The 21,206-nt window shown below is 37.6% G+C and overlaps 1 protein-coding gene across 3 annotated transcripts in view; it reads left to right on the forward strand.

Moving 5' to 3' along the window:
- The window catches only part of VPS8 (VPS8 subunit of CORVET complex), a 246,408-nt gene that overhangs the window by 173,862 nt on the left and 51,340 nt on the right, over positions 1 to 21,206 (forward strand). For all 3 annotated transcript variants that reach the window (XM_082693431.1, XM_082693433.1, XM_082693432.1), the window contains exons 39-43: positions 1,513 to 1,616; positions 6,531 to 6,612; positions 7,036 to 7,118; positions 16,937 to 17,017; positions 18,648 to 18,817. In XM_082693431.1, the coding sequence (XP_082549557.1) occupies positions 1,513 to 1,616; positions 6,531 to 6,612; positions 7,036 to 7,118; positions 16,937 to 17,017; positions 18,648 to 18,817 (520 nt within the window). The remainder of the gene's footprint in view (positions 1 to 1,512; positions 1,617 to 6,530; positions 6,613 to 7,035; positions 7,119 to 16,936; positions 17,018 to 18,647; positions 18,818 to 21,206) is intronic.

Below are 21,206 nucleotides of genomic sequence, written 5' to 3' on the forward strand. Positions count from 1 at the left end.
TTTTGCACACGTTACATGGGAGGTTGAGGGAAAAGAAGATTTCCCTAAAATCACTATAATGATTTGCAAGTGATATGTGTAGAGAAGCCAGTTCTTTGGATTTAAATTTCTTTGAAGATCAATTTTTCAGAAATAGTCTCATGTTCACTGTTTACTCTCAGATTTAATTTTTTCTGTGTGCCTAAGAATTTTGGAGGATTTGCTAATTACAAGACATGGTGCTCGTGAGGGTAATACACAGATGGCTAAAACACAGCTCTTACCCAAATAACTGTTGTCTTGTGAAAGAGACAGATATGTAAATAAAAACTTTGAATGCTGGAGGAACCAAGTATTATCAAAGAGATGCAGTGAGAGTGGCAAATGATTGTGAAAAATTAGGGAATGATTTATAACTGATGAATCAAAGGTCATTTGTGGAAGATGTGACCTTTGCAGTAAGACTGGAATGATGACTAGAAGTTTGATAGGGAAAGGCAAGGAAAGGGCACCTGGTCTGAGCAGAATGTGAGTATGAAAGTACTTGACCAGGAACTCAGGAGTAAGATACAGCGCAGTGGAGTAAGAGCACAGAGGGTGAGAACATGAGCCAGATGGTTACTGCGTCTACTTAGGGTCAGAGGTTTACTTATGTTCTGTTTTTAAAACTTCAAGGCTTTTAATGATTTTTGTGGATGAGATTGATAGATTTGCTTGTAACAAAGAGAATGAGGGAGGCAAGATTTAGAAGTCAGAAGTTTAATTAAGAGTTGTTGCTGTAGTTCACAGCAGGTGAAGAGCAGCATAGGGTAAAAGTCAGGACACATGAGGGCACAGAAGTAGAATCCACGGAAGTGGCAATTTATTTCGATGTGTGGGTAAAGTGGGGATGGAACATCAGGGACGATGAAGATTTATAAAATGACTTAAAGAAGATGGTTTCATTAACTTAGTTTGGGAAGTGAGAAAAAAAGTGATCTGGTTTTTGTGCTTATGAACTCAAGGTGCTCGCAGGACATCCGTGTAGAGATGGATAGAATCTGTGGACAGTTCACCCTGCAGATGATGAAAGGAACACGGGCTGCAGGTGTACATTCAGAAGTTACTGGCAAGGACCTGAGGTTGAAACCACAAGAGGAAGTGAATTATTGGGAAATGAAAAGGAGAGGGCCTAAGATAGTATCTTGAAGGATGACTTACATCTAAGAGATAGAGGGAAGAAGAAATGGTAGAGCAAGTAAGGTGAAAGGTCATCTTTCTGCTGACTAACCCACAGATGATTAGAGCTGTTCCATAGCTAAAGTGTATTAAAATGCTAAGTGTGATGAGCTTTATATGTCCTGTGAATGTCAGGCATTTACATGGAAACAAAATTATCTGTTTTTAATCTATTAAGCATTGGTATCATGCTTATGGAAGATTTCATAATACAAAACAGTGCTATGCCAAGAAAAAGATAATTTTTTTACAGAAGCTCTGAGAATTCTCAGTAATATATCCTTAAGTCTTGTTAATAATTTTTCTGAATCTTAGAGACCAAAGAGGAGCTCTCATTGAAGGATGTTGAAGATACCATGGTAGAGACAATTGCCCTTTGCCAGAGAAATTCCCATAATTTGAACCAGCAGCAACGAGAGGTAGGAGAATGACTACTTAGGCATATCAAAGTCGGTTCTGATCTGAAACTAGGAGTTAATTCTATTTCTTCTGCCCTCTCAGCCACCTGAGTTTAATTCAACTAGATTTTAATCACTGTTTAGTGCTCCCAGGAGTCTAAGCCTCCTAAAGTTATTGTGAGGAGTGCTTGTCCTCTTTGTTCTCACAAAAGGCTTTATATTCCTGGATCTGGCTGTGCTGCAGGATTTAAGCACGTGATTACTGGATGTCCTTGTTCTCTTTGGACCGTGATTCTGTGTATTCCGTGTAGCGATTCTATATTCTATGGATGTGTTGTCATTTATCATCTATTCTCTGTGGAGGAAAATGAGCATGAGAAGCTGGAGGGAAACCTTTAGGGGATACAGAGAACACTGGAAAAGGTCAAAGAAGGCTGTGATGTAGTTTCTCAACCCTGGCTGCACATTACAGTCACTTGGGGACCTTTAAGAAAATCCCAGCACTCGGGCTGCACCCCCAGAACAACGAAATTACAGTTTTTGGATGGGGACCCATTGCTAAAGCTTCCCACATGATCCCACTGTACAGCCAAGGTTGGAACCACTGCTGTAACAGATTCCAGACTGCCAAAAGGCAGAGCACAGAACTGAAGGAGGCACGGCTGAGCACCTGGTGCAGGTGGGAGTTACAGCAGGGAAGCAGAGACTAAGGGGGCGGGATGGGACTTGACAGCCACATTCTGCTGCAGTTTTCAGAAGAGAAGTTGCAGCGTGATGTGGCCTCCTTGTAACTCCTCGGTGCCTGCCTGCCCCTCCGGGCTGCAGCCTCTGACTTGGCACCACCCGGCACCTTTCTCTTCCCAGGGTTCTGATATGGGGAGTAAGGCAGACTTTTTTTTATATATTTACCCATACATGTTACAGTGAGTATTATAAACTTATTTTTCTTTCCTGTTCTTTTGAGTTGGGTAAATTGCAACTTGACATTCTTGTCAAAGATTTTTTAAGACTATACGTTCCAGAAACCCTTCAGAAGAAAAATTGTATACAACAAGCACATTTACATAACAGAGGTGATTTTTAAAAAAACATTTTGTGTGATATACATATTCTTTACTTTTTAAAATCTTGCAAAACAGAAAGTTACAAAGAAGAATGTTTTTTAAAAAATTACCTTGTAAGGTGCTCCTGGCTCAGTGGGTTAAATCCTCTGCTTTTCAGCTCAGGTCATAATTCCAGGGTCCTGGGATGGAGCCCCACATCAGGCTCTCTGTTCAGCAGGGAGCCTGCTTCCCTTCCTCTCTCTCTGCCTGTATCTCTGCCTACTTGTGTTCTCTGTCTGTCAAATAAATAAATAAAATCTTAAAAAATAAAAATTACCTTGTAAGATCCTATCACCCAGAAATAACCATCATTATCACTGGGGGAACCATCAGTCCAGGTACTTCTTATCAGTCTAAATCAGGAAATGCTTGCATTTACAAATAAATATAGTAGTCAGTCTCCGTTAGGAAGCTTTCTGAATTTCAAATTAATATTTCTTCACCATACTATTTCTTAATAAATATCACTACAGCTTAAAAAAAAATCTGAATGACTGTAACAGATTGGAATTATTTATTTATAATTACGTTTCTGTTTTATAGTATCTGTGATGCCAAGCCAGTAAGGAAACACATAAACTCATGCTTGCTCCCACCTCTCTCCTCCATCCCTCTTAATTTTAAATAACCTCATAGAAGCCAGTAACACATACATTCTTTTCTGTGTCCAAAATTCCCATAAATCGTTTAATCTTTTGAAAATGGATTTTGAGCTTTTAATCAGTCGTTTTGCCATGATTTTTCTATTCCTGAGTTTTTATTTTCATTTATCTTTTGGTTGGCTGACTATATTTGGACATGGTTATATTTTGATAGAGAAACATGAAAAGGTAGAATTCTTTAAGCCATGTTCATACATACTTAATTCTAAATCTTTTTCACTTTTCAACCCTTCCATCTCCTCTCCAATATCTATTTGATACTCCTCCAGCTTCTCATGGAAAATTTAAGGGAAAAGGATATGTTTATATGTTTTATAAGTAGGGCTGTTTAGGTTCACATAAGCTGAAATATATGACTCACATGTATTAACTAGTAGAATTAGTTATAAAAATCCATGCCTCCAGAACTCTAGGGATTATTCCGACTGTATTTGAACTCTGTATCTCTTAATCAGAGATAGGAACAATGCTTCTTTTGATGTGGCCAAAGGAAAACTCATTCCATCTTTTTTTTTTTTTTTTTCTCCTGAGTTGATATTTGTTTTAGTAAAAATATTAGATGTTAGACTTCTTCCTGTCCTTTGAAATTTTCACTTCTTTATGGCTATTATTACGCCATTGACTGGCTGCGTGTGAGAGAAGTCTGTTTGTCTCTCCTGTGTAGAGACACACCCTCTCTTTGTGGTCCCTCCCTCTAACAACTGGTTTCTGCTTCATTTCTGAATAAGTTTCATTATTACAACAGAAATATTTGAATGTAAATTTTATATAAATAATGTCTTGTGTGAAAAATGCTAGACTGATCTTATGTAATACCAAACATTCAATTTGGGGGGTTTTAATGGTGGTTTGTCTTGATTCTCTTTGTTTTGTTTTGTTTTGGAGAGAGTGAGAACAAAAGCTGTTACCACAGACAGTCAACTAACTAGAAGATTTGAAGCATTTGGAAGTTTGACAGTAGACTGTTCATAGTATCTCTTTCCAGAAGTTATCATCATAAGACTTAATGTTATGAGTATTTACTTAAAGCAGACTACAGGAAATTGGGCTATTAATCCTTTCTCAAGTAGAATCTCTGCCTGTCCTACTTTTCTCTATCTGTTTATGGGGCTGCCCTAATACACGGTGATTACATATAACAAAGAGTTTGGCTTTGTTATTATGCATATAATTCCCTGAAAAGGAAGCTGTGTATTACACAGCATAAGAAAGGAATTCAGGTTTAGTTGTGTTGCTCTCAGGGGATGGTTTGTGTGGAGATCTAATTAAAGAAAAATAATTCCTTTGTGTAGAGTGTGAACGTATCCCATGGCTATTACCTCCACAACCATGCTTCTCCCAGTCTACCATTTATAGTCAAGAAACAGCTAATCTTTACAAAAGTAATTCTTCCTGAATTGTCTGGATTAAATACGAAAATTTAAAAATTGAAATTTCTAAACATAATAAATATAAAAACAAAATGTATCCCATATTAAAATAAATTATAAAATGTTTTATATAAATTATAATTTAAAATAAATTATAATTTATACAAAAGATTGTATTATGTATATTTTATTATAATTTATATAAAATATTATACAAAATAAAATAAATTATACAATAAATAACACAATTAAAATAACCTACACAGAAATAAATAATGTGGTTATAAAAACATGTTAAAAAAAGGTAAGCTAAATAAAGCTATCCGAGAATAAAATACAGCACTAATAGTTCATGAGTACTAAATAAGTTAAAATTTCAATAAAATAAAAAATTGCCATATGTAATATAGTTAAAACCAGTATCTTGAGAACTTAAAGAAATACATCAAAAGTTATTAGTATGAAATCTTGACCTCATAAAACCTTAAATGGGGGCAGATAAAGGCTTCCTGGTAGAGCTCTTCAAGTTGGGAGGTAAACCAGTGGTTACTGGACCTGCAGCCTATTCTTTTTGCCTTCAGAGGCTCCCACATCTCCACTGCCATAAAATTTGTATGGGGTCAAGTGGTGGGGTACAGAATATGCCCTTTTCTATAAATAACCACTCTTGTTCTGCTTTGACCTTTCTTCATGGCTCCCAGGTGTTTTCAGGAATTAAGACCTTCTGTAAATGATTGTCCAACAAGAAACCATGTCTGAAAACTTAAAATGTATTAGTTTGATTTTTGATTAAAGGTCCCTGCCCTCCTCCCCCCCAAAAAGGAAGAGGACAGAATTTGGAGTCAGAGTACCAGTTAACTGGTAGTGTGATCTTTGGCAAATTTTTCTAAACTTAAGTTTCTTATCTCAAGTGAAGATCGTGCTTATTGTATAAGGCTGTTACGAAATTGAAATGAGAAAGTTGTGTAAATCATTTAATTGAGGACCCAGCATAATAGGAATAAATAAATGGTGGATCTATTAATTTATCTCTTGATGTGGTTGGAAATGTTAATTGAAATAATGTTAACTTCTACTTCTTGGTCTATGATGACTAAAATAATACAAAACAACGCTTTAGAGAGGGAAAACTTTGGACAACCTTTATTCATTTCTCTTGCTTGATGCAGCTAAAGAGAAATGTGGGGAGGTGAGGTGGCAGAGGGGCGGTCCTGTGTCCTGTCCTGCAGTACATAGGGTCACTTAGACTTGGTCAGGGGTGCGTGTACCGCACTGTATATGAGAACCCGGCTGGCAACTTGACCTTGTCGCCTTTGAACAGGCCTTGTCCTAAAACACAGAAGATTGCAGTTCCAGGGTCTAGACTTACTGCGGTTTCTTTATTTTCCTAAGGGGCATAGTAAAGATACCTATTGTAACTGTGCTCGTTGCTTCTTTATTGTTGTTTCCCTTCCCAGTCAAGTGTTCTATCTTTTGTTTTTAAAATGTTTATAAAACAGGGTGCCTGGGTGGCTCAGGCATTAAGCATCTGCCTTTGGTTCAGATCATGATCCCAGGGTCCTGGGATTGAGCCCTGCATCCGGCTCCCTGCTCAGTGGGAAGCCTGCTTCTCCCTCTCTCACTCCCCCTGCTTGTGTTCCCTCTCACTATGTCTCTGTCAAGTAAATAAATAAAATCTTTAAAAAATAATAAAATGTTTATAAACAAATGTATGTGAGAGGTACATCTCAACCTGTAAAGCACTATGCTGAAGCCAATCTTAAATATAACAGAGTGCTTTGGTTTCCTCTGACATTGTAGGCACTCTGGTTTCCATTACTGGAGGCAATGATGGCCCCCCAGAAGCTCTCTGGATCAACCGCACCTCATCTGCACCCAGAAGGTAATTACATCATCAAAATCCACCTATACCATCACCAACTTTCATCTGCAAAAAATTATCATTATGATACCTTTTCCCAGTATCATAGTATTAGTGTTTTTCTTAAAGAAATTGTTGTATAGTGTTAATCTCATCTTTTATTCAGTTCTTTCTGTTATTAGTGTTTTTCTTAATGAAATTGTTGTATAGTGTTAATCTCATCTTTTATTCAGTTCTTTCTTTCTGGCACCAGTTGTGTCATTTGTCTTGAATAATAGGAGCTTTCTTATTTATCAGCAGTTAACTTTAAAATATCCAACTGGCCCTGGTTAGCCGAGTTTCTAGGAAACTATATAAATCTATTATTTTCCACTGACTTGTAGGAAAAACCAAGACCTCTTACTTTAAACTAACCTTAATATTAACATTTTATTATTATAACAGCTCTGAAATCTCTGACCATGCAAGTTCTAAACAGCATGGCAGCATTTATTGCCCTTCCATCGATCTTGCAAAGAATCTTACAGGTGAGTTAAAAGGAGAGAAAATTCAATGTTGATAAGTTTAAACTAATATTCTAGTCATGTTTATATAACAAATTAAGCTAATGTTTAAATTGGTCTCTAGAGTAATGCAGCTGGTTTTTGTCATTGCTAACTATCTAACTTAACAACTGTCATCCTTGAGCCTTTCCTGGTGCTCCAGGAGTGTGGGTTTTCCTGGCACAGGCTGGGGACCTTCCAGGTGGGTGTGCAGCCTTCACGTGTTCACCGGCATCTGGGGATTCAGATATAAAGGCTTCCTGTTCATATGCTAACTGGGAGAGAATCACCATTTATTGCCAGCAAATTGTGCCTTTTAGATTAAAAAATTATATAATAACCTAAAAATTACATTAATATAGTCATTTCTGAATCATAGGTTATAACTTAAGTTTTCCAACTCATAAAAAAAAATTTTATGTCTAGCCTTCATCCCCTATTCTAATTGTTACCCAACTTTGTGTCCACAGCCTTTGTAGGAAATATCTTTTGAAGGAAGTACCTATTTCCTTCAGCAAAAGGCATGTATGTTCCCAACATCATTAAAAGAACACCAAAAATACCCCAAGATAAATTTTTCAGAAACTTTGTGAACATTCCTGGGGAAATAGCAGGAATTATCCTTGGAATCTATTTTGTCTTCCTTCATTTTATGCAGCACAGACACACACACACACCCCAAAACCATCAAAAAACAGTACTATGATGCCATTGGTCTTTATAATTCTCAAATGACTTTTCTCCTGTCAAGAATGTCCCTGGCAGCTCTCTTTTAAGACTTGCCAAGCTCCACTTGCATCTGGTATGAAGTGTCTGGGCTTTGCTGATACAGACTACTGTATCCCTAAGCTCTCCTCACAGTTATGTATCTGCACACGTCCTCTTTCGGTTGATCCTGAGCATGTGGTGCAAAGTCTTTGATATAAACCACTTCTCTTATGTCCATTTTAGAATACGTTAGTTATAATGTTTTTAATTGAATATAAAGTAGTACTTCCATAAGGCAGAAATACTTTAATTTACCAAGAAAATTAGAAAAAATGAAATCTTAAGGTCAAAAGTAGCTTCACTTTTAGTGTATGCATTTTGCTTTATGTTGAGCTTTAACCACACTTTGGAACATAAATTACAAGAAACAAAAATCAGTTTTTCTCTTGGCAAAAGCAGGTGATTTTTTAAATTTTTGTTTTTTCAAGGCTCCTGACTTTGAAGGCTTTTGATATTAGAAAATCTTCCCTTTATTTTGAGTTTTATTGGCATTTATTTTATTTTTTATTTTTTGGCATTCATTTTCATTGTGTTCTTAGTGTTCTCTACTTTCAGTGGTAGAAAAGGTACGTTCCACCTTCTTTTCCCATGAATCAAGAGGGTATGCTCTTTCTTAAATTTGTTATTTGCACGTTTGTGATTACTGTAGTAATAACTCTACCTTATATTTGTGTAGAGATTTTTATTTTTCTCAAGTTGCTTTCACAGATAGTATCTCAGTTGAAACTCAGAACATTCTCTTCAGGTAGTTAGGGCTACTACAGAAATTTCTGTTGATGAAGGAGGAAACTGAAGTATAGAAAAGCTAGTACTTGGTTTGCGGTTTGTGGCAAAACCCGGGCTACCACAAAAGTCTCTCACATTCTAATTTATGCTGGTTCCTATTATATTGTGTAAGCTTTTCAGTTGTTTCAGTGCCTGGTCTTTTGAGGCGTTAACTAATTTGTTTATTAAATATGTTTCCCTGTTTGGTCATTTCCTATGTAGATGAAAACCTTAACTCTTGTCCTAAAGAGCTTTTAGGAGAGACAGAAAATGTTCTGATGTAGCTCTTCTTTGGGCTCTAAGCAAGTAATGGTGGCCACCTGAAGGATTATCTGCTGTGAACCCCCGCTAGGGTGATTGCCACTTCATCCCTACATTTTCAGGCCATCTGATTACAGTAGGAGCAGCGTCTGACAGCAGGACCCTGACTCCACTAGATTGAGTCAGGGTGAGCAACTGGCCACTAACAGGCCACTAAGTAGGGCCAATCAGTGCCTTTTCCAGGAAATTATAGAACTGAACTTGAAGAGGATGAATGAGCCACTTTTCAGGCCTCTGAGTTATATAAGGTACAAAGTTCAGCAACTGATAGTGACTACTTTTCCATCATGTTGACTGAAATAGTTAAAAAAATCACAGAGAGAAGGGGAAGAGTAAAGCAGACACACAAAGAGGAAAATAGACAAGATGCATGAAGAAAAGAAGACACCAGGAGAAGAGACAAGGCACAGGGAGAGGAGACCACAGAAATCCTGATGGCATTTGAGTCCTTTGTTTTAGTTGTAAAGGCTCACCTCCTTTCCTTTGCTTGGATCCTTGAAACAGCCCAGTATCTTTACAACAGTTAGTTTTTTTTAATAAGTTGAAATGAGTTGGGTTTCTGAATATATCTAGTCAAAGGAGTACCAATAAAAGTATATCTGAAACAGACTGGGGAATTTGGGAAGATTTCCTGGAGGAGGAAATGTCTGAACTGAATCTTAAATAGCCTAAAGGAATTAGGGGAAAAATGGAGATAGGGCTATTCTAAGCGGAGTGAACTATATATACAAAGAATGTGAGGTAAAACATGGTATATTTGGAGGAGTTGCAAGTGTTAAGTATGCTTGGAACATAGGACAAGAATAAAGGTGAGTCACGGAGCTGAAATTTGAGAGACTGGCAGGGACTGTGTTCTTAATTGCTTTGTGAACCATAAGGTAGGACTTTGGATTTAATTTTAACATTAGTAGATTATCATCAATTGATTTTAAGTAGAGGAATGATGGAATAATGTTTCTCTTTAGAAAAATTATTTATCCAATATGTTATACAGGATAAATTGGAAGAAATAAGACCGAGTCCTAGGAATACTCAAAATGTAATAGGTACTCAAAATTAGTTAATTGCGTTGCATAGAGTGGCTAGGAGAAGATGGATTTGGAGGTTAGTTAGTAGAATCCGCTTGACTTTTTGACGTTTAGAGGTAGGGAAACACAAGAACTCATGTTTCATGTGACTAACAATGAGCATTGGGGAAAAATGGGACCAGACTTTATGGGAAGAAGTAGAAGTGGAGACATAGACTCGGAAGTTGTCAGCACAGAAGTGGTAGTTCAGTTCTTGAAACTAGGTGAATGTTAGGAGGAAGTGAATTAGCGAGAAAAGCAGAAGGCTAAAAGTGGAGTTCTTGGAAACATCTAAGGATCAGGTCTATTTACCCATCTTTATTTACCATTAGAACAGAAGGACCTTCAGAATAAGACTATATTTTGCTACTCTGTCACCATCACCTAGCCGAGAGGTACCTGACATACAGTAGGAACTAAATATTTTTAGAGTGAATAAAAGCCAAGGGTGCAGGAATTCCACTTCTGCCCCAAGTGGAGTAACAGATTTACCCCCTTGCTTAAAGCAGCCAAAAAATTGGACAGAGTATTTGAAATCGTTTTTTAAAAAACTGGGTATCAAGCAGTAAAGGTCATTGATAACTGAGAGACTGGAAACAGACAAGGTAAGCCCTGTGTTTGTCCCACCTTAATGTCTTGAGAGACTTCCTAGGCAATAGTGCAGGGAGGGGATGCCAGCCAGTTTCCAGCATATTCATTGCTTTGAGGAGATGTCGCTGAGAATCAAGAGACTGAGGTGGCCAGAGTTTGCAGGCAAGTACCAGGCAGCTGAACTCTGGAGATGTGCAGAAGGCCCCTTTCTCAAGTGTAAGTGCATGGTATAAGGAACCTAGCTAGGCCAAGGAAAAAACCACCTGAAAGGATCGGAGGTAATAATACTTGCACGTACACAGAGCCAATAGCAAGACTAGAATGAAGACCTCGTAATGTACAGAACATGGGGTAGAGTACTCAGAAGTACTCAATAGTGGGAAGCAGCCCTCGATACATAGCTCCACTCATACTAACAAATCTTAATAGTAAGACCTGAAAGGATCAAACTTACCAAGTAATTTAACTGCCTCCCAGAACAAAGATTAAAAATACTTTAAGGAATACAAAAATATCCAGGACCCAACAGTGTAAAATTTATGGTATATTACATCAAATAAAAAAATTACAAGGTATTCAGAGAAGCTGGAAAATGAAACCCACATATGACATTGGATATTAAAGTTAGCGGACAAGGACAACAAAACAGAAGAAAAGATAAGTGAATTTGAAAACCTAGCAATACAGACTATCCAAAATGAAACAGAGAAAAGTGAATTGAAAAAAAAAAAAATGAGTCCATGAACTCTGGGACAATTTCAAGCAGCCCAGAATATGTGTCCTTGGAATCCTGAAAACAGGGAGTCAGGAAAAAATACTTGAAGAAAAACTGGCTGAATATTTTTCAGATTTATTGAGAACTATTAGCATACAGATCGATAATCCCAAACCTGAGCAGTATGAGGAAAAATACAAGGCCCATCATAATTGTTCAAAATCAGGTTAACAGAAAAACTTAACAGCACCAGAGGAAAAAAAGAGGAACAAAAATAAAGATGGTAACACTTTTCTGTCAAACAGTTTTAACCACTTTGACTTAGTTGACATTTACATATTAATTCTAATGGCAGAAGTCACATTCTTCTCAGGTTATACATGGAATGTTTACTAAGATAGGCCATACTCTGGGCTATAAAGCAAGTGTCCGTAAACCCGTTGTTTTGGATTTTAACCATTCTAATAGGTTTGTAGTGGTCTTATTATTTTAATATGCTATTCCGTAATGAACAATGACTTGGAACACCTTTTTATGTGCTCACTTGCCATCTGTGTATCCCCATTAGTTGGGTCGTGTTTTTTAATTATTGAATTTTAAGATTTCTTTGTATATTTTTTTATAGAAGTTTTTTGTCAGATATGTCATGCATGTATTTTCCCAGTGGGTGGCTTTTCTTTTCATTCTCTCAACAGTGTCTTTTCATTAAGCAGAAGGTTTTTTAATTTTAATGAGGTCCACCTTTTCAGGGATTTTTTGTCATGGATTGTGTATTTAGTGTTGTATCTAAAAACTCATCATCAAACCCAAGTTCACCTAAATTTTTTTCCCATGTTCTAGAAGTTTTATAGTTTTGCATTTTACATTTTAGGTTTGTGATCCATTTTGAGTTAATTTTTATGAAAGATGTAAGGTCAATGTCCAGAGTCATTTTTATACATGTGGATGTCCATTTTTTTCCGGCACCATTTGTTGAAAAGACTATCCCTTTCTTCATTGAATAGGCTTTGCTCAGTTGGCTATATTTATGGGGGTTTATTGCTAAGTGCTCTTTTCTTCTCCAGTGATCTCTTTGCTTGGTCTTTTGTCAGTACCACATTATCTTGATTATTGCAGCTTCATAGTAATTCTGAAAGTCAGTGTCAGTCCTCTGACTTTGTCCTCCTTCAATGTTGTGTTAGCTATTTTGGGTCTTTTGCCTTTCCATGTAAACTATAGAATCATATTGTCTGTATCCACAAAGTAACTTGCCAGCTTTTTGATTGTCTTTGTCTGGTTTTGTCTGGGTAATGCTAGCCTCATCAAATGAGTTAGGTGTTCCCTCTGCTTCTATTTTCTAAAACAGATTGTAGGATAGTGATATAATTTCTTCCTAAATATTTGGTAGAATAAACCAGTGAAACCATGTGAACCTGGTGTCTTCTATTTTGAAATGTTATTAAGGATTCAATTTGGTTAAGAGACCAGACCCGTTTATTAAATGTTTCTACATGTGTGAGTTTCAGTAGTGTGTCTTTCAAGGAGTTGATTTGTTCCATCTAAGTTATCAAGTACTCAAACCAGGAGTTTTTATGTCTCTAGGTTTGGGGATTTTCTGTTTTGTTTGTTTGTTTGTTTGTTTGTTTGTTTGTTTTGTTTTGTTTTAATCTTGTCCCTTATCATCTTTTTTTTCATTAGAACCAATTTTCAATCCATTGCCAAGTGTTCTCCACTAGAATATTGCCTAGATTATTTCCTGTGTTCCAGCACTGTGCAGGGCACATAGTGTCTACACTGGGTTTTAGCTGGCTCAGTCATCATCATCAGCAGTTCATAAGCACTTCTGTGTTCTTTATCTCCTTTGACCTCTGTGTACATTAAGCTGGAGGAGTAGTGAGATCCCCATGTTGCTCGTGAGGAAAGTGCTTCCTTAGTCTGCTCAGTTATTAAGTGGCCATAGCTGGAACTTGAACCTAGGTCTTCCAGCTCCAAAGTTGAGGCCTTGCGTACCCAGCATCAGCCCTGGCATACTTCAGATCCACCCCTCTTTACCAAGTCCTCTGGACGGAAGAGAGGGAATGACAGTTTCTTAGACGAGCAGTTGCTCAGATAGATACTGTTTCTCCAGAGAAGATGTTCTCATGATAGGGGTTTCTCCAAGAGCTTCTTGATCTCTAAATGTTTATTCAACTGATGCTTGGAACCCGACTTGTGCAGGCTGCTTCTGTGAGCAGTAGATGGTAAGTTAGTTGGGAGTGTTTTGAAGGGACCATATTTGTGTTTTATAGATTCGGCCTTCCCAGTTTGCTTTTATTGAGCTCTGCTCTACAGCAAAAAGTAATTCTTGGCTTCTGAGAAGCTGTTTGTGACTGTCTTACTGAGGAAATTAAAGCAAACAAATGATTTATATGCTAGCCTGTGGAGGGCATTATTCATATTTTAAAGTAATGCTTGATTAGGAAAGATTTTAATTACAAAACAAACTGCATATATACTACAGTAGGCCTCAGAAAGCAGGAGTGGGAGAAAAGTGGCCGTCACATCTTTTTCTAAAAAGCTTTCTAGAAACCAGGTTTATGTGAAGTACTCATGTGTGCTCTTCTTTTATGGCTTACAAATAAATTGAAGACAAACCTCAGCAGTTATTCATTGCCGAAGCATCTAACGGACATCTTTGGAAAATAATTTGAAAAGCTATTGGATTGCATACATGCTGTGCTAGAAGGCTTGAGCTCCCTTTTGCATTCTATAATTTATATGTTGACCCAGCATGAGGTAATTTTCACGATTTTGCCTTTAAATTATGCATATTAAAGTGAAATGTACTGATACAAATATAGACATGACCTATAAAGATTTCTTCCTTTTCCCAGAATTTAACCTTTTAAAGACCTTTTACTTTCCAAACTACCCTTGTCAGAAACAAATGAGAGCTTTTCTGTGCTAGAGCTGTATTAGTGTATTGAACGCACATCTTACAGTAGCTGCTATAATACGCTTCTTACGATAAGGTATCACACTGTCCCTTGATACTTTGAGAAATAGGTGTATTTATTAAGAGTTTGACCCAAAGCATAATTGAATGTAAATTCAGAAGCATTAACAAGGATCTGTTTTCATGCAAAAAATAAAAGAAAAAATTATCTCATGAGTATATGCCAAAGTTGATTTTCTAATAAAAAATTAGTCTGAGATATCTACAGTCAGGCCTTTTGCAAATGGTCTGCACATGTTTGACAGGTACCTTTACCTTAGCTACATGATCTCTACCTGTGAAACAGAAAATGTCCCCATTAAGCTTCAGTGACAGTTTAATCCAGACTTGTAAACGTGCTAATTATTAGTACACAAATACACAGTTTTTCTGTGCCTTTCATTCCTTAAGCATAAGCTCAGCAGCAGGGACCAGGAACCTATGGCAGACAAGCTTTTGCTGCTTTAGAGCACCTGAAATTACTACAGGCTGATTTGGTTAGAAACTGTACGCAGCCAGTTTTCCAGGAGCCGTCGTCGGAATCTAGAAGAGAAAAAGAAGGAAATGCTCAGACTGTGCTCTAAGAGCAGGAAGACAAGATTTCTTCTCATATTTCTGAACCTCTCTCCTATGTTGTTCCTGCTTTACAGTCTTATCTTAACATCTGAACTCACAATTACTTTCAAGGCACAGAGATTTTTTTTTAAAGATTTTATTTATTTGAGAGAGAGAGCAGGTGCGCCTGCATGCATAAACAGGAGGGGGTAGAAGGAGGAACAGACTCCCCGCTGAGCAGGGAGCCCCACATGAGGCTCTATCCAGGGATCCCAGGATCACAACCTGAGCCGAAGGCAGAGGCTTAACCAACTGAGCCATCCAGGTGCCCTAATGCACCAAAATTTTAATAACAACCACTCCCTAAGAAGTAACCAGAAATATTGCCCGTATTTTCCAGCAAACATTAGCTTATTATTTAGTTTATTAGTTTAGGTATCTATACTTGGGAGACCAGTAAAACATGTTAATTAAAAACGTGGTTTCTGGTGTGCCTGGGTAGCAGTCCTTTGGGGGTCCAACTCTTGATTTTGGCTTGGCTTGGGGTATGGGATTGAGGCCCATGTTCAGGGACTCAGCACAGAGTCTGCATGGATTTCTCCCTTTCCCCCTCCCCACTGCACGTTCCTTCTCTCTCTTTCTCTCTCATCTTAAAAAAAAAAAAAGAAATGGTTTCTGAAGTACCTAGATTCAAATCCCAGTTTATCTGCTTACTAGTTCTGTGATCTTAGAGAATTTTACTTAGCCTCTCTGAGCTTGAATTTCTTCATTTATAAATGTTCTGGAAGGAATGTAATGATGTGGCACATATAAATAGCAGCTATGTTCATCGTTGTTGTAGAGTTGGGCTCCCCTTTTTGGCATGGGAGAGTCATTTATGTCAGACATAACCTCATATTAGAGTAAAGTAATAGACTTGACATACTCAGTTATTAGCAATGTTTTAATTATAATTCTCAGCCTAGCCAAAGGTACAGTAAAATGAGCACACAAATATGCTGATGGAGATAAAAGTTGCATAATACGACTTTGTGGTGGAGCAATTTGGCAGTATATATCAATACCCATAAAAATTCTTCTTTGAATCTGTAATTCCCTTTCCAAACATCTTCTCTAAAGAAAGAATCAGAGATTCAGACCAAAATTTACAACTATACCAGCATTTAACCATCATGAGTGGGATTTGGGAAGGGGGAGGCAAACTTAAATGTCTAACAAGAGAAAATGACACATGGTATTTTCACATTATTCATACTTGCTGATACTGCTCACAATATACTATCATGAAAGTATGTAAAATACTCCTATTTTGTACACTAGGAGATACATCTCTGTCTCTTACCCTTTCTCTCCTTTCCCAGAAACAAGGCTGGAAAACAGTATCAATAGTATTTATCTCTGTGTGGCTGGATTTCAGTTTTTTGTTTCTGTTTATTATTTGTTTCTGTACACTTCAGTGTTTTACAGATTGTACATAATAAACAAGTTACTTGGCATACTTCAGAGGAAAGGCAGCAGAAGAGAGATTGGGTATCTACATATCTGTTGTTTATCAGTAGGGACTTCACTGAAAAAAGCTTTGAAAAACTGAAAGCTGCTCCTTGGATCCAGAAAGTCTTGTCTTCTAAACTGAAGCGATTTAGTTGTTGGGGCCAGGTGGTGGCCGAATGTGGGTCGCGGGAAAGGTTTGTTGGACAGGTTCTGGTATTCAGGTGAACGTTGTTTTAATGTAGCAGATAAATAAGGTTGCAGAGAGGGACAGGTGATGTTTAATATGAAGGAGAGGAAGCTTCTTGCCAAAACAAAACCTGGGTGAACTTTAATGAGACTTGAAAAAAACAATGTCAATAAGAGGCTTGTATCACTTAAATTTTATTTATCTTTTCAAAATATTTGTGATGGCCAGAGGGAAACTGATACACATTTCTAGGTAAAGTTCATCAAGAATAAATACTTACTGAGTGTAGAAAAGTATTTGAGTATCCAGCATTTTCAGATAACATATATTAAAGTAATATTAAAATACCAAGAACAGAATTAAACATTTTTGCAACTTTTTTGTAATTAGGATCCAGTTTATGGAAAAGGAAAACTTGGAGAAATCCAGGGACTTATTCTGGGAATGTTGGACACCTTTAACTATGAACAAGTAAGCTGTTTTCTGTTTCTAAGACTGTCCTAAGGTAAAAAGAAGCTATTTCTTTTTCTTTGCAGCTATACTTTTTCTTTAAAAATTCCTGTCCATTTAATGGAAGTTTGGTAGCTTGAAGTGTATGCTTTTTAAAAAATTTTTAAATCCGTTGGCCTTAATTAATACACACACACGCACATACACATACACACATAGATATTCTAGAATGTGGAAATGCATCAGACTTGGATTCATTTTATTCGTTTGACTCAGCAATGGAACAGGTTTTTGTTGTTGTTGTTGTTTTTTCCCAAATGAAATGTGTGAGAAACTTTCTGGAAAAATAATTTAATGCAAAGATGTAACCCATGAAAAGAGTCAGCCTGAGTATAGAAAATTAAAGGAAAAAAACATTCTGAAGCAGATAATTACCACTAACCAAAAATGGTCATTGGTTTTCCTTTAACTCAGAACTGTCTATAGCTTAATTCTCTGTGGGAACCAGCATGGTATACAGATTTTTTTCCTTACTATAGATCAAAGTGACTCATGAAGCCACCTAGGAAAAGCATCATTTGGGCATGTTAGATACAATATCTGCTTTTTCAATAACCCAAGAGAAGAAAAGAAAAATTGGGGTGACAGGACTTTTCTTGGGGTGTTTAAGAACTGCGGCTTTGCTCAGTGTGCCCAGGGGAACAGACAGCCCTGCAGGCATGGACTCTGTGTTAGCAGAAGGGAAGCTGAGGGCAAGGTAGGAAGTTCTTGCAGACTCTTCAAAGAGGAGAAAAGATGGGGTTGATTGGAGAGAATTACAATGGTAAGACCGTTAGACCTAAAAATTCTGCATTATAGATAAAATTAAAAGACTAGCAAAGAGGATGGGCAGTATATCTCCCCTTTGGGACTGCACATTTAAATGATATATATGAATGTTGAAAATTAGATAGTAGGAAAACAATACTTTACAAGCACACAGAGCCTTAAAATGACTTAATGTGATAGCTATGAAAATGTCTTTATGTGACTTACTGACAGATGTCGCAGTCTTAAGTAGATTCAAATGACTTGTAAGTGATCAGGAAAATGTGATCTCTCTGCCCAAGGGAGATGAAAACTGAGTAATGGCCATTAGCTTTTTCATTGAAAGGTTATTTGAAATATTGCCACAGATGCAGTTTCTATTTAAAAAGAAACAAACAAGCAAACAAACCACACAGCATTTTTTGGTTGTTCGCTAACACTTTGAGTCATTCAGAGGGAACTTATTATAGAAATATAATAAATAAACAGGTTTGGGTTTATCTAGTCATTTGAAAGCTATCAGTACTGAATTAAGCCACAGAATGGCAGAGCGCACATTTCTCAGTAGAAACTAATGACAGCCTTTTAATAAGTATTTTGAGACTCTTAATGTAGGCAGTTGTCATTACTTGCACGTCAAAGTTAACCACTTCAGTCTTGGAGTATTTGGTGTTTGTTTTATCAGTGTTTTGCCTTCATAGTATATTCTAACTTCACCGTTTGTGGTTGAAAACTCAACAGTGCCATTCCTCCCTCACCCTCCCTTTCTCTTTCACTTAATCATTTGTCTGTGTCTGTATGTGTGTGTGTGTGTGTGTGTGTGTGTTCTTTTGGTCTTTCATAGACCCTGCTGGAAACAACTACTAGCCTTCTAAACCAAGATCTCCATTGGTCGTTGTGTAACCTGAGAGCTTCAGTCACCAGAGGACTGAATCCCAAGCAGGATTACTGCTCTATATGTTTGCAGCAGTACAAGAGACGCCAAGAAATGGCTGATGAAATCATTGTCTTTAGGTAAGCAAGAGAAAGGAAATGTTATACAGTATGGTGTGTGACTTGTATGGTATTACTAGGCAGGGATACACGTGAATACATAGCCCCAAGCAATCACTCTAGCAGTGAACAAAACAAGGCAAAGTTCCTGTCATAGACCTTAACATTCTGCATAGGAGTTGGGGGAATATATGGGTGGTGACAATATAAGATGGACTCTGGACCCAAACTTTTTGAGTTCAAATCCTGATTCTACCACTTACTACCCATGAGACTTCAGACATGTTATTTAATCCCTTTACTTCTTAGTTTCCTCATCTGTAAATTGGGATAATAATGACCTTGTCCTTAGGGTTTTGTGAAGATTACAGGTGTCATTGTGCTGACATATAGTAAGCACTATGTAAATGTTATAGCTTCTATTATTATAGACATAGGATAATTGGTAGATTTGATGGTTGGAAAGGGAAGAAGTTCTCATCACACAAAGAGTCCATTCTCAACACATGTTTATTGAGCTCACAGTGTACGCCAGGCACTGTTCAAAGGGATAGGGTACAACATGAACAGAACAAAGGATCTGTTCTCATTGAGTTTATAGTCCAGTGGCAGGGACAAACAAGTAAAATGCCTGCTAGTGACTATGGTGGAAAAAAATAAGACCTGCTAAGTGAGAACAGTGTATGGTATATAGGGTGATCAGGAAAAGCATCACTGATACGGTGACTTAATGACAGACAATTTAAAAATTAATAAAAATGTAATAATACCATGAATAAAATAACATACGGTGTAAAGGAATGTTGGGAGATACTAATATCCAAAGAGTAATTAGGGAAAGTCTCACTAGTTTGGTGACATTTGAGTAAAGACCTAAGGTAAGTGGCCAAGCAGTATCAGGGAGTGGGTGCCCCAGGCAGAGAATCACCAAGTACAGAAACCATGAGACTAGAGCATAGTCCATGACTTGTGGAACAGTGAGTAAGTGGGCTTGTGTTGGCAGAGCTGAGTGAAGGAAAGGGAAGATGATATGAGATGGCTTCAGAGGAAGAGCGGGCCAAATCATGTAGGATCTGGGTCATTATAGAGAGTTAAAGTTCTACTCTGAGATGAGAAGCCATTGGATGGTTGAGGATAGGTTTGACATAATCTGGCCTATGTCTTAAAGTATCACTTTGCTGTGTTGAGAATGAATTACAGAAGGTCAGAGGTGAAAGCAGGGAGACCAGTTAGGTTATTGGAGTAATCCAAGGGAGACATGGCCCAAGGCGGTACTAATGAAATAAGAAGTGGTAGGATTTTGGATATATTTTGAAGGTAGAGCTGATAAGACTCTTTATAGATAGGATTTGAGGTGTGAAAGAAAGAGAATGGTCAAGGATGATGCCAAAGTTTTTGGCCTGAGGGCCTTCCACTCAGGTCATGTTGCCAGGATCCTGGGATAGAGTCCTGCAGCAGGCTCCCTGATCAGGGAGAAGCCTGCTTTTCCCTCTCCCACTCCCCAGGCTTGTGTTCCCTCTGTCGCTGTGTCTCTGTCAAATAAATAAATAAATAATCTTAAAAAACAAACAAACAAAACCCACAAAACACATTTGTGGCCTGAGCAACTGGAAGAATATAGTTGCTTTTTATTTTTTTTTTTATTTAATTTTATTTTATTTTATTTTAATGTTCCAAAATTCATTGCTTATGCACCACACTCAGTGCTCCATGCAATATGTGCCCTCCTCAATACCCACCTCCCACCCTCCCCCTGCAAAACCCTCAGTTTGTCTCTCAGAGTCCACAGTCTCATGGTTTGTCTCCCCCTCCAATATTCCCCAGCTCTCCTATCCTCTCCATCTCCTTAGTTGCTTTTTATTGAGATGTGGAAGGTTGGATGAGAACCATGCAGTAGGGGTAGAGCAGAGTGGAAATTAAGAATTTGGTTTGGGGGCGCCTGGGTGGCTCAGTGGGTTAAGCCTCTGCCTTCAGCTCAGGTCATGATCCCAGGGTCCTGGGATCGAGCCCTACATCGGGCTCTCTGCTCAGTGGGGAGCCTGCTTCCCTCTTTCTCTCTGCCTGCCTCTCTGCCTACTTGTGATCTCTATCTGTCAAATAAATAAATAAATAAAATCTTAAAAAAAAAAAAAGAATTTGGTTTGATGTGTGTTAAGATGCCTGTAAGACATCCCATCCGCATATAGGTGGTGTGTTAAAGCTATGGTACTGAAAGTAATCACAAAAGGAGCAAAGCGTAGCTATAGAAGAGAAAGACTGTAGAAAAGAATTGACTTCTGAGGTGGCCCAACATTTCAGGTTGGAGAATTAAGGAGGACTTAGTATAGATGACTGAGAATTCTATTCAACACTCACTTCTGGAAGGCTCATTTAGTAATCAACAGGGAATTTCTTCTTACAGATAGTGTAA

The sequence above is a fragment of the Mustela nivalis genome, assembly GCF_964662115.1.
Source record: "Mustela nivalis genome assembly, chromosome: 1".
In the NCBI taxonomy this organism is placed as follows: domain Eukaryota; kingdom Metazoa; phylum Chordata; class Mammalia; order Carnivora; family Mustelidae; genus Mustela; species Mustela nivalis.